At 46.7% G+C, this 13,971-nt stretch overlaps 2 protein-coding genes and 1 long non-coding RNA gene across 3 annotated transcripts; 1 reads left to right on the top strand and 2 right to left on the bottom strand.

The window, feature by feature from the left end:
- Window positions 1-2,509: 2,509 nt before the first annotated feature.
- On the bottom strand, window positions 2,510-3,121 carry LOC124657330. The gene has a single exon (XM_047195900.1). The coding sequence runs from the start codon at window positions 3,119-3,121 to the stop codon at window positions 2,510-2,512; it is 612 nt and encodes a 203-aa protein (XP_047051856.1).
- Window positions 3,122-4,691: 1,570 nt separating this feature from the next.
- LOC124653827 lies at window positions 4,692-7,648 on the top strand. The gene is made up of 2 exons (XR_006988039.1): window positions 4,692-6,258; window positions 7,339-7,648. It is a non-coding gene; the product is annotated as an uncharacterized LOC124653827 (long non-coding RNA).
- Window positions 7,649-8,665: 1,017 nt separating this feature from the next.
- LOC124652947 (U11/U12 small nuclear ribonucleoprotein 35 kDa protein-like) lies at window positions 8,666-11,715 on the bottom strand. Its single transcript, XM_047191996.1, has 8 exons — window positions 11,478-11,715; window positions 11,256-11,353; window positions 11,113-11,164; window positions 10,626-10,696; window positions 10,428-10,518; window positions 10,270-10,345; window positions 10,101-10,179; window positions 8,666-9,617 (listed from the first exon to the last, which is right to left on the bottom strand). The coding sequence occupies exons 1-8, from the start codon at window positions 11,629-11,631 to the stop codon at window positions 8,856-8,858; spliced, it is 1,383 nt and encodes a 460-aa protein (XP_047047952.1). The 5' UTR covers window positions 11,632-11,715; the 3' UTR covers window positions 8,666-8,855.
- Between the last annotated feature and the right edge of the window lie 2,256 nt (window positions 11,716-13,971).

Raw genomic sequence — 13,971 nt, 5'->3', positions numbered from 1 at the left:
ATCTGTGACAGCGATACCGGGCGGTAATTTCGGGGCTTCCAGTTAATGATCCCAGCTTTGTTCGTAGTGCTGGTTAAGGTAAGGACGTCCTCTCTATTAGCAAAAAAAAAGATGATCTAAAAAAAAAGCAAAAAAAAAAGACATCTTCATCGCCTTGATGCATTTTAGTCACCAAAAGCGACATCGTCGACATGTGCTCGACGGCGTACCGGGAAATCGGCGGTGGCAGCTTCGATATGAGGATGCCTAGCCTCGTCGCCTCCTCCTAGTTCGGTTCTTCCGGCAGCTCGATTTGCCTGCCCTCCTCCAGTGCCATCTGAATCTCGTGGAACACGTTGGCGACAAAGGTTTCTCCTCCTTCACCCTCATCCGAGGTTTCTCCTCCTTCTTCACCGGCGACAAGGTCGTCGCGTGGTCATTCTTCTTCTTCTCCATGGCGAGGCGGCGAAGCGTTTTGGTTATCGATGTGTTGGGAGCCAATGTGGCCGGGAATAAGGGCAGGATGTTGTCGGTGCCCTTTTTAAGGACGATCCAAGACGTGTACCATTGATGGCGGCGTAGAATACTAGTTGCTGCCTGCCAGACCCGGTGCAGCCGCTGAAGATGTAGCGTGTCATAGATGGTGGCCGCAGAAGGTTGTGGCTTCCGCGCAGGCGCGGAAGCAAAGAGGCCGGGCGATAGGGCACGGGCACGGGCACTGCATCCGCACTGTGTCCGCGCTGACGCATTCACAGCGTAAATTTAGGTCACGTTTGCGTCCGCGGAAAGCCAACTAGGCTGGGGTGCAGACCCATTTTTGGCCGCGCAGGCGCAAATGGTCACTTTACATCCGTTTGTGCCGGGTACATGTGCCAAGGTGGAAGACAAGAAGAGCTACGGAAACGAATCATGGTAAAATAAGTCGTCCTTTATATACAAGTTATATAAAGTGAGAATAGGGAAAAAAGAACAAATGGTCATTTTTTGAAACTTCGGCTCAAAATGGACCACATCTAAAAATAATCACAAAATAGTTTCGTATACGGTATACCATACTGTGAAATCATCGTCGTCATTTGGATATGTTCTAATTATCACAATCTCTTCAACACCATCAAAGAACAAAATAGTTCCGAAGGGAATGGCACATTCGGGGAACGATATTCATCCGAGAAATCTGAAACTTTGTTCAGCTGTATCTTTTACTATGTAATTGGCCGGCGTGATGGAGCTCTAGGAATCCCGAAATTCCAAACACATTCTGATGCATTTACCATCACGCTGTGCCCAAATAGCTTAGTTGTATACTCTGTTCCACTCCAGACTCTAAAGCGTTCTTTAAGAATGATTGTCTTAAGCAAGATCATTGAGATGCCTTCGGTCATCTGAACCGTACATTCACCTTCGGTTAATGTCCGTTGCAGCTAGCGAGGCCTTTGAGCAAGTGGTGTGTCTTATTTTGTGCTGGCTTTTTGTTTCTTTCCTTGTAGGTTGATTTTCTCAACATCTTCTACTCTTGATGACTGTTCATGGCTTTATTATTTCAAATCAGGGTGTTTTCGATTAGCAAATATCATTGCGGTTACATGCATGCATTGCTAGTAGGTCTTGACTAAATAAACCATATCTCGATCGAAAGCCCATTACCACCATTAGTTTGTTCGATGATCATTTTGTCCTCGCTAGGCCGTTTTGCTCTTCCCATTCTGACACGATTTAACTCAAAGTCCATTTTTCGACCGCTGATGTTACACAAAGATTCGTGTAAGTTATCTGCTTCAAGGAAGCAAAAGGAAAGAGTGTGATCCTAGGAAGTTTGATGTCTAAACACGATTTAACTTGGAGCCTCCTAGCTTAGTGCACAAAACGACATAATACGATGTGTTTGTGTACAAAAAGTAAACGGTATTGTATTTTTTATTTTCTAGGGTTTCATTATTTACTTTTGGTACCTATATTTGTTTTTGATCACTAGGTAGCTTTTCACTTCATTATTGTGCTACTTTATTATTCCAAATATACTTTTGCTCTATAAAACCTAAATTTGCACATAATCGTTATTTTCTTCATAATTTCAGGTTTGAAAGTGGGCAACCTGGAGGAGTGCAATCTTTTTTCTTAAAAAGTGCAGTTCCTTAGTTTGTAATATTTTTGACGCCCAAAATTGCACGTACATACTTGTGCCAGTTTAGGCTCACAAATGTAGCCTAAATTTGATATACTTGTGTGAGTTTTTGTTTGCCAACACGTGAATGAATATTTTTGATTTTCTTTTCATGTTTGTGGTGTGTGCAAGGTTGAAAAAAACAGTCGCATGCGCAAGGGAGCAAGGGATGTGAACTATGGTGAAGTCGACTGCGCTCCACGAAACATTCCTGAAAAATAACAATCACGCACGATTTCGAACATGACATACGGAGTACAAGTCATCCAACAATCACAATCTTCTGCTTTTCTTTTCGCCAAGCAAACATCAGTCACAGTCACGAACTGATCGATCAGGATTCAGGACGAGCGATCGCGCGTGCTACTATTTCCTTTGGGCGTCTCGCTCGAGGTACTGGAGAACCTCCTCCGGCGGCACGTCGCGCCACACCCGCTGCCTCATCGCCGCCTCCTCGTACCCGAGCTTGGCAAAGCCATGGGCAACTTTATTCCCTTTCCTGACAACATGCGACACGGTGGTCTTGCCGAGACGCGGGAGCAGCCCGGCGATCCCCTTCCACTGTTTCAGGTCCTTCTTGGCCCGGACGCGCGCGCGGCTAGCGATGGCATCGACGGCCGTCTTGAAGTCGCCCTCGATGGAGATGTTCCGCCACCGGTTCTTCACCGCGAGCTCCAGCCCGCGCTTGAGCGCCAGGAGCTCGGCCACGGAGCTCGTCGCCTTGTCGATACGCTGCGCATAGCCAAGAACGAACCGTCCCCTATGGTCGCGGTAGACTCCGCCTATGCTGGAGCTCCTAGACATGGACGACCCGTCGAAGTTGAGCTTCAGTCGCCCCTTCGTCGGGGTAGTCCATGTGCTCGACGACGAGGCGCTCTTCAGCTTGCGCAGCCTGCGCTCTGTCGCCGCCAGCTTCGCCTTGCACTTGCAGATCGCACCGACGAGGCGGGCTTTGCCCTTGCGCGGCTTGCGCCCCATCGATCAGGATCTGCGTGTGAAATGAGTGTGCCTGTTTTCAGCAAATTCCGGATTTAGCTCTTTATATAGAGCTCTCGCGACAACCTCTTAATGACAGGCTTGGAGAATACCAGACGGAGAATTTACTCCAGTAATGGCTCCTCGACCAAGCTGCCAGATTGCTCGGGTGACGAACGCAGTAATGCATTTGGAACCCCGCAGTGACGGTCCTCTGCACCTGCATGCTGCCAGACTACGTGTTCGGTGCGCGAGCACTGCGAAAGTCCTTCGGTCCCACGTTGTACCGTGTAATTAGTTTTTGATAGTCAATTTTTATATGTTCCCACTGAAGAAAACACACATTTGAAAATCTAAGCCTGCACACGGCGGAATAGACGAGGAGATGCGTGTTAGCATACCACGAAGGAAATCTCGAGCTGATGGATGACTTGAGTATATTTATATTTACTATATATCAAAGCTAACCCTCTTTGCTAAAAGGAGATTGATTTGGCTACTGTTCACTTCACGGTTTATCAAATCAGGATTAGCCACGTACAAATTTTGTCCTGTAGATACACTGGGTACTGTAATAAATTTGAACAAGTTTGCTGAAACCTCAGGATCCGGGTTACTGTTAAACGCCATCTACAGTACCAAATTAACAGCACCAGTTTTGGGAGTCAAAGCGGTGGTTACCATCCCCTCACCGCTTTGACGGGATCCTCCGGAGATTTCCTGACCTCTCCCGTCTCCACGTCGTGTCTCTATGTGGAGTTCTCCACCAATCTATTGACCCCAAATCCCACAAACACGGCGCCGCAGGACCTTCCAGTTGAACAGATCATCACCGGCAAGAGGCCATGGCACAGGAGGCGGGCCGGCTTCCCCAGCCCCCTGCAGCTTTGGCCGCGTCATCGTGCTGCTTCAGCCGAGAGGAATTGGCAGGCCATGGCCCATGGAGGCATCGACGGCGGCGCGCTGGGAGGGTCGGCGGCCGGGTTGGCGCTGGGTGAAAGCGATAATTGCTGTCGGCGGCCGAAGAGGCGGCGGTGCTGCTGGTGGCGCCCCCTTATTCTCTCTCCCTGGCAGCGCAGTGGAGGAGCTTCCAGCTCTCCCCTCCTCCAGAGTCCAGAGGCGGCTGCCGGCGTGGATGAGGATCTCGCCGCCATCCTCTTCTCCCCGACCTCATGTATTGGCTATAGACAGTGCGTGTGGTCACCGGCGGAGCGGCCGGATTGGAGTGGGGGCGGTCAAGCTTGCCGGCCTCCGCTATCCCTGGCCGCCATCGCGATGCGCGTTTGATGTGTCGTCGGCCTCCAGGGAGTGAGAGCAGCCGTCGACGACGAAGTCGACCCAGGAGCGGTGGGCGCGGAGGTTTCGGTGGATAGCACGCCAGCGACGCGCCATAGGTACGTGACGCCTAACTCGCTGCGGCCAAGCTCCCTGCAGCCTTTGGTCGCCGCAGTTCCGTCGCGCTGCCCAAAGCTCCCTCCCGCCCCTGCTCGCTGCGGAGTTCCTCCGCACCGCGCGCAGCTCTGGGCCACCCATGCTGGACGCGAGTCCCGCCACGCCCCTGTTCAGCTCAGCCGCACCTATTTGCGGCAGAGTACTGCCGCGCTGCCCGCCCCTGTTCGATGCTCAAGACGTCGTGCCTGCACTCGCCTGGTGATGCGCGTCCGAGGCGTGGTCGGCCTCCAGGTCGTGCACCGGGTACGCCTCCAGGTCCTGCATGGGGAAATTCTTCTGCTCCTGGAGGAGGGCGTTGTCGGAGGGCTGTGTCGGCTGTTTCTTCTGCCGACTGAGCCTCAACGTATCTTGGCCTGTAGGCCTCCAGGAATCCATGGTTTTCTGAACAATTTGGAAATGAGAATACCACTCCGTTTGTACATGAAGAATTTTTTTCACGTTTTCCAGAAATTTACATATGATTGATACAGCTGTGTCCCGATCTGCTGAAGCAAAACTTACCAACATCATTTTGTGACTTCATTTATCAAACCGAATCATAATTTTGAGAGCTAGGTTGTCAGTTTGTTTTCTGAACCAAGCTAGCCCGACCAACTACGAGGTATAGTAATCGATGCTAAAGTCATGACCTGACTCCAGAAATCTTCATGCTCGCCAAACATTTTAATTAGCTCTATAGAGTAGCTCATGCCTCAGCAGATCTACATTTTATATGTTGGATCTATGTGGTGCCAGTCAGTTAGTTAATCAGTTAAGTCGTCCATTCAGGCTAACTGTCTGCTCAATCAAACGATGAACTTAGCCGACTAAATAGGGTGACTATTTCAGTGATTAGTCAGAATTTGGTCTAAAAATGCATTGCTCTGGTGAGAGTAGGAGTAGTACTAATTATATTTTGTTTACTTTGGCCTACTTAATATGTCGTATCTGCTTACTTATGGCTGCTCATTTTCCTGTTATTAATGTAATGCTGCTTCTTTCATCTGAGGTTTCAACCAGCATGTTCTGACTTAGAAGTCTGTTCATATTTCTGATTCAGAACATCAAAGCATGGAGCACCATCTGCCAGGGCTGTAAAGTATACATATGGTTGCTTATTTAATGGCCTTCTGGCTATACTATGATGCATCTGTTAGTGGTCTGAATAAGAACTAATATGATGGCGCCAACAAGTAACAGTGTTAGTTCAGTTGTACAGCATGTGCTGACATATGCAATTTAGTCGGTATTATTTGCTACTCATTTTCATGGAGCAAAATCAGAAACCTTCTTAATAGCAGCCTGGCTATTCCAATAGACTCCATTTCTTGAATGAATTTATTAGTTCCTTACTTCTTGGTAGCTATCTAGCATCACTGCTCTTTTACTTTCTGCTTTTGTCTTGCAGCTAACTGTTTGAAAGTGATATGCTCAATGGTGAGTTCTCCAGTTCTTGGTGCAGGTGTCTTCGACTTCATAGATTTGTAATCACCGTGGGGAGTAAATTTAGACTCTGCACATCAGGTCATTTTGCTCAAAGGATAATTTCATATCTTTCCTTTTTCAGTTATGTGCTAAAATGTTTGGTGAGGTATCATCTTAGTATAGTCAGGCGCATCCGGTTGGTCACCGTCGCATCTCTAATTCTATATATACATTGTGCGGAAGACATTGCCCATGGCTTCTTGGTCCCTTGCGATGAAAGCTAGGTATGCTATCTCTTTCTGATCAAAGTTATCTTATCCGTGAGTAAAAGAAAACTTTGGTCTATTGAGAAATTAATGGACGGAGTTTTCCTGCAAAGTAGCATTCAACCTTATCACCAATCAGTGTGACGGTCCATGCAATTGTGGATGGGTGAATTACAATGGATAAAACTGCCTTTCATTAACGTTGGCTACTTATTCGTTAAGAGTTCTATATATACGATTCATGTCTGAAGTTGTGTTGATCAAATTAGCCAAGTCATATGCTTGAATAAATTTATATTTGACATGCTAATCCTTTGCTCATATGCTACATAGTGTAATATTATATATCAATGCGGACAGAAACCACGTGTCATTCTTTATCTCTTCATTAGCAGAATTTCTCACTTCCATATAGATGCAAGTTAAAGTATATTTACTTTGTTGCATAAAAGATGCGGTCAGAGTTTTACCCATTATTTTTTAGAGAGCATTTCTGTTGGGTTGCCTTTTGATGAGGTGTTTCAGTTTCCTGCCGTTCTTTATTTTAGAAGTTAGCTCATGGTAGTCTATGCCATGTATGTTCACTTTGTGTGTCCTCTGTTTCAGGTTTGTGTACTTATTTGTGTGCTCATTGATTTGTTTGTGCATAATATATGCATCACCATCTATTACTACGGTTTTATGAGTAATGTTTAAAGTCTAATTCCATTCCTCTTTCATGAACAAAATTCGTACTTTCATCTTCAAGTGGTACTGACTTCGATTTAGTAAAGCTGCAATTAAGCAATTTAACAAGTTTACCTTCATATCTCTCCTGTAACCGTACAACCAGACCAATTTAAATACTGCTCCTTTTGACTATTTTTCATCTGCAGGACCACTCTGCGGCTAAAAAGGTGTTGTAATAGCATTATTTTGGATGCATTTGCCATTTGCCATGATGTTTTTCTTCTTAGGATTCTTTTAATTGTCTTACAGTGGGACTCATGTCTTAGTGTGTATTTTCTCGCGTGTCCATTTTTTCCTGTGTCAGATCACAACTTATATTTTGCTGAATAATACTGATTAGTAATTCAGCACTTACTAATATTTTTACAGTGTGGCTTTCGCGTTACATTCGGAAATCATGTTGCTGGAGAAGCATCGAGGGACCTTGCATGCTGAGGTATATAAGGTGCTCTTCTTGGTTAGGAATTTTCAACTTCGTGATGGCAGTATTCGAAGAATTGATTGGACCTACTTATATCATGTAGCAGCTGTAGCTTGTGTCCGCATGAGTTTTTTGTAGTGGAAAGTCCAAAATCAGTAATGGTTGTTTCTGAGTGTTTTGGCTTGCTCCTACGTTGGCTGGCAGTTATGTTCTACAGCCTGTAATCGATGTGGAAGTGTTATGTGTTTTCCCTTTGAACTACAGCTGATTTGTGTAACTTCTATGTTTCAAGTTTTTTTCTCTTTTTGAGACAATATCATCTTCTATTCTTCACCTCACAATCTCATCATTGTTGCCAACCCTTTCCTGGGCCTTGCTGGAATTCTTTATTACAGCAGGCAAAGCCCGAAGGAAGGCTGCTATCCCCTCGGCCTTCTTCCTTTTCGATGAAAAAACAAATCGACATCTCATCATAAAAAATGTTAACTTAACGGGCGCGGCGTGTCGCCGCGCTGAAACTTCCTAGTACTTACAATGTGCGGAGAAGGCATGGCATCCAAGGATGAGCACGAGGAATAGAATCAGTGTTGCCTTCTCGTTTCTCGTCAGGCCGCCGGATCTGTAGCACCTCATGGTTGATAGATTATCTGTATATGTACACTACTAGATCGACAAAGCTGTTTTTTTTTACAATAGATCCACAAAGGCAAAAAGCTGTTTATCGAGGAAAACGCCTCTTGTGCTTGAGTCGAGCCTCGTGCTACTTATATATATTGGCAAAGACTTAGATATACAAAGCAGTCTACCATAATGCATTAATTAAATGGATGTCATTCCTTGGATAAATAAGATAGTATGGTAAATATCCATGTTGAGGAAATCGTTTATCGGTGCTAACTCGGCCGGCTGACGATTAGCGATTAATAAGCAAATCAGCTAACTAATCGGCTAATAAATAAGTTAATCAGATGATAAATGAGTTAATCGGCTAATCGGTGACCCACCGAGTAGCGATTAATCGGCCGATTAATCACTGAATCGGACGATTTTTTGAACAGTGGTAAATATTCAATTGGTTCATCGTTATGGCTACATATCCTTTTGGCTTTTTTTTTTTAATTTCCAGATAACACGGACTAAAAAGATAGTATGTTTTTAGGACAGGAGCTTTTTTTGCAGAGCATACCAATCGAACTTTTCATCTGTCTTCTTTTCCCTCTATCGGCGTACCTGATTTACAGTATATTTCATGATTGAGTTCAACACAAAAAGGGCTTTCAAAATTAGATCTCACTTGGATATATTTCTCCGACATTTTTATGGCTCTAGTTATCACGTAAAACCAACGGCACTGCAAAGTTTAGTCAAAAAATCTGCCCAATAACTAACTGTACAGAGCCTACACACATAATCAAATCAAGTAGCGAGTAGACAAAGTTTCCGCATGATGGGAAGTGACTGGCATCTACTGGCTGTAATCTCGGCTCTCGGATCTCCTGGAGCGAGCACGGTCACTGTGACTACGGCGGCCACCGTCCCGGGAACGGCTGCTGCCGCCATCATCATGAGTCTGCTCGCTGTAGTGCCTCTGCCCCCAATGAGATCGATGACGAGGGCTGCGACTGGCTTCCGTCGAGGTTCTTCCTCCTCTGACCCTGTCATCCTCGTTGCCTGGAGACACCTCTCCGGGCTCTCGGCTCCTCTGCTTGCTATGGCCGCTGTCATATTCGGCAGGGCTTCTCTGCCTACTGGGGCTACTGATATCTCCAGGCTCTCGGTTTCTTCTTCTACTCTTGCGGTGATGATAACCGTCGTCTTCGGTTGGACTTCTCTGCCTACTGTGGCTGCTGATATCTCTGTGCTCTCGGCTTCTTCTCTGTTTCTGATGATGATCTCTGTCGTCTTGGGCTGCACTTACATGCCTATCATAGCTCCTGATATCTCCATGCTCTCGTCGGCTTCTCTTCTTGCGATGGTCTCTGTCGTCTTCGGTCGGGCTTCTCTGCCTACTGTGAGTGCTGGCCTCCCTATAAGTAGATGATCTTATCCTACTTTGTGATTCTTCCCTGTGGTCACGGCTGCTTTTGTGCCTGCGGGGGCTGCCTTCGTCTTCAGTTGGACTTTGCCTTCTGTAAGTGCTATCAGCCCTGTCCTTGGATCTTCTCCTAGGAGGTGGCGACTCTTCCCTGTCAACGTTTCCACCTTTTCGTCTCGGTGGTGGGGGGACCTGTCACAGTGGGAGTACAATAATGTTATTTCACTCCATGGCAGCAAGCAGGCATGGAATAATCAAACCACTCTAAAAGATAAGGTACATAGGATAGAAACTAATATTCAATCCAAAAGATCAGGATAGCAGAGTAAATAAAAAAAATGGTTCCTCATTGTGAACACACTCACTGCCGTGGTTAACTTGCCAGTGTTAATGTCTGTAGCTACTCATGAGAGGTTTTAGTAATGACAATGATGAGTGAATATGAAGTTAATATCATACTGAGAAATATTCTTCTATTCTTCCTAATCTTTCAAGGCAACAACCAGTTTATTCTACGGTGTCACTGGAAGAAACCATGAATTAGCACTTCCATTTTTTTAGCTATTAAGAGATGAAAATGCAACAGGCTCTAGCATTTGATGTAGCAGTGACACCTATTGTAAATATTAAATAGCACTCCCCTTTAGCAGTACAGGGTAAAAGTGATGAAACTACCTGAAAACGTGTCATATATCGCCCTTCAGGTGGTGGTGGGATCCCGAGCTTTTTCAGTTCGTCATAAGGAATAGGCCGCCTGTGTTTTACAGAAATACACATTGTTACTCAAGTCTCACGACTCATCTCGTAAGAATATAAAAAATGTAACAAATGTTTGGATTCATACAAGGGAGCACGAAATGGCCTCTCACGACCTCCAAATCGAAGCTGGCCAGATTCTTTCTTTCCACCAAGGCCTCCACCTATAAGAAGACAACCCCAAGTAGTATGAAGATGAGCTCAAGCAGGCTGAGTTATACATTATACTTAAGCATGGATACATACCTAGCCTCCTTGGAATCCATCCAGGCATAAGTTGCTGCCTGTAGTAGTCTACAATCACTTCACTGCCATCAATAATGGAATGGTGTGCATCCTTCAGGCCAAAGGCAGTATCAAATAGATTTCAAATATATGCCTAGAATGCAGCATGAAACAGGCAGGCAAAAAAGGACTTTAAGATATTATAAAGTTGATTGATACCTCGTAGGCACGACGCATCTCCCTGTCCGTTTCATACTCCACAAATGCATAACCACGAGAAGCACCAGTAACTGCAAATTGAGTAGCCTGATCAGTAAAACTGAAATGTAAAGATCCGAGGTATGAAATCAGTTGCGCGCTAATGAAATACTGCTAATTGTCTGTGTACCAACAAAGACAGCTACGAAGCTGCTAAGGCACTAACGACCTAGCGAGTTGACTTGAAAGTTGGAGATTGATGCAACACTGTTTTTGATAGCAAGATAAAACTCCCCATTTAAGCTTATCAGAAGGTAGTAGAACGTTCCACTGTGTTACCTATGCCACATAGAACACTCCAATTTGAACCGAGATAAACTGTACTGATTTTATCTTCACTACAGTAGCATCATGCAATTCGTGCTGTACGGTTCCAAAGTTCCCCAATCAAGCTATTTATTCTCGAGTAACAAATGGTAGAATTCAATGAGCAAAATGCTTAACCCACCAATATCCCGCACCAGTCGCATGCTCTTCACCTTCCCGAACCTGCCCATCGCCTGCTCGCCACACCGAATCAGCAGAAACAGTTCAGACCATCAGACAGGAAAGGATACACCCAGCACAGAGGCACACGCCAGAGACGCGCACCTTCCGGAGCGTCTCGTCGTCGGTGAGGCGGGAGAGGTGCCCGACGAACACCGTGCAGTAGGGGTCTCCGGCGGCCTTGGGGTCCCCGAACGGATCATCTAGAGAAGGAATGGGACGGAAAAAAATCAGATACCGAATGAGGGACCTGCAGCGCGTTGATGCGCGAATGGGAGAGGAGTAAAACGGGAGGGGAGGAGGGGCGGAGGGACAGAGAGCACGCACACAGGCCGGCGGTGGAGCATAGGAGGGCGCGGAGGACGGCGTTGTCGTGGGGGGCGACGTCCGTGCCGTCGATGCTGCCCGCCTGGATCGGGTGGTACTTGTCCGCGTAGAACACCGCGCCGGCGTTCCCGCCGCCGCTTCCGCTGACTCTCATCTCGCCTCCGCCGCCGCCGGATGCTGCTACTACCTGCTGACAAACCGGACGCCGCTTGGTGGCCGCCGCCGGTGAGGAGAGAGCCGCTCAGGGGAGCGGGGGAAGAGAAAAGAGATTGGGCCGGGCTGAACCGTCAGGTAGACTCGGTCAGTGTAGCACCGCGGTACCGTACTCGTGACTTTTCTTGCGATTGAGTTAAATACATGGTTAGTAATTTAACTTGTCACGTCGGATCGAATTAGTCACCGTACATCGGAAATACGCAGTGGTGGTAACTGAATACGCACAACATGTTTTCTACGGCCACTCCTGCATGTAGAGCCTGTGCACGAGCTGAGCTGGCAGTCGTGGGCCCACGTGGCAGAGTAGTTCGGTCCACGAACTTGTCGAATGGAGCAGGTCGGTCACTCCTCGTGGTGGCGGCATTTGTTGACAAAGGATTTAAGCAGTGGCTTATTTGCAAATGAGTAACTCTTTGCAAATTTCCCACGCTGCCCCCAATTCCCCACTCTGGCAAGAACCCTAGGTCGGTCTCCGGCGTCGCGCCTCCTCCACTCGTCGTCATCAACTGCAGTCGCCGGGATGCGTAGCGCGAGCTCTAGCAGCACCAGCGTTTTGCGCCGTCGTAGCCCATTCATTCCGACGATCCCCTGCCCCGATCGCGGGAGGCCGGTGAGCCGTAGCGTCTCCGAGCACGGCGGAGCACCATGGGTGGGTGTACTACAAGTGCAAGAAGCACGGGGTAAGTGAAATGTGCAATTTCTGGTGTCTTTTTTGTTCGATTTGGTGTCTGTCTCGTTCGATTTGGTGTCTGTTTCTTTGACGGTGCCGTTTGATTTTGGTTGGCAGCATGGTTGCAACTTCTGGCATTGGGAGCTTGAGTATGTGGGGTACATTGTGGACAATGATGTGCTGCTAGGAGACTCTGCAGTGGATGCCATTGGCTGGGCTGAAGATAGGAGGGAAGCTCTGGAGCTGATCAAGGCAGAGAATGAAGCAATAAGGGAAGGACCTGCAGCAAGGGTTCAGAGACAGCATGATCAGAAGATGCATCAGGTCGTCAAGAATATGCAGGCATTGGTTGATGCAGTGAAGAAGGTGCAGCTGCTGTTGATGATCATTGCGTGCATCTTGTCTGTGATGCTTGCAATTACTGTGACGAAGAAGAACTAAATGGTTGCAATAACCAGGCATTGCCTATGATCCAATGTACCAATCTGTAGTTCGGCTAGGTACTTAGTGACTATGTGTGTTTCTGTGAATCTGGTAGTAAGTAAATGCTTGCAATATCTGTGAGCTATCCATTGTAGCAATGATGTGTGTTTTCTGTGTCTAGACTGAAGTTTATGATGATCATGTGACTATGTGTGACTGTGGGCTATCCAATGTATGCAATGTAGCAATGATGATCATAGGCAGGCATTGTCTGTGTTCATGTTTATGATCATGTGACTGAATGAAAAATGCAGAAATAAGAGTGCATTGGCACAGGGTAAACAGTATTGGCATATGTAGAAATAAGAGTGCATTGGCACATGGTAAACAATATTGGCACACTGCAGAAATGCAGGAATAATTACTTAACCAAAAGGATGGTACTAGGAATGATATCCATCCATAACATAACCAAAAGTAGGCACATTCTCACAGGTAGCAAAGGAAGAGTGCATAGTTTCAACCACAGTACATAGTGCACATTGCCACAGGTAGCAAATGATCTCAAATATTACAGCAAATTGAGCTACTTCCTCCTAGGAGGCCTAAACTCATCAAACATGTTCACTTTTTGCACTTGGTTGGGTGACAAAAGCATCTCGCATGTTCATCCACTTCATCATTGCTCGGATTGAGCGGACCTTAGTGTAGCCATTAGTTCAGCCCTGTATTGTGCTTCTTGTCGCTTTTCTTGTCTCTTTGCAGCCCTCTCTTTTGCTCTCTCTCGCTTGCTTCTTCTCCAGTGCTTCCCGCCTCCTCTTGGCTGCTTGTTCCTTCCTAACCTCCTCAATGAACTTCCCGGTCTCGACCTTTGCCTTTCTCTCGGTTTTCTCGCATCAATTCTCCTCTCGCTCCTTCTTGGCTGCTTGTTCGGCTTGCTCTAGCTGCTCGCTTGCTCTTCCTTTCTCTTCTCTTGCTCAATTCTCTTGGCTGCAGGCATCTTCGCTTTCTTCACTCGAGCTGCCAGCCTAGCTTCTAGAATTGCCTGCTTCTTCTCCTCCGAGCTTTCATCTTCTCCTCGCCGCAAAGCTAGCAACTTCTGAGCAAGCTGTCCTTGTCTCATAGTGTTAGGTGCAGCAGGGTGGGGTAGCTCCTCTCGCGGCTGAAGCAATGAAAGTGGATTCT

The sequence above is a fragment of the Lolium rigidum genome, chromosome 5 (genome assembly GCF_022539505.1).
Source record: "Lolium rigidum isolate FL_2022 chromosome 5, APGP_CSIRO_Lrig_0.1, whole genome shotgun sequence".
NCBI classification, from domain to species: domain Eukaryota; kingdom Viridiplantae; phylum Streptophyta; class Magnoliopsida; order Poales; family Poaceae; genus Lolium; species Lolium rigidum.
Note: the sequence above shows the minus strand (reverse complement) of the source record. Positions and strands in the feature narration are given on the sequence as shown.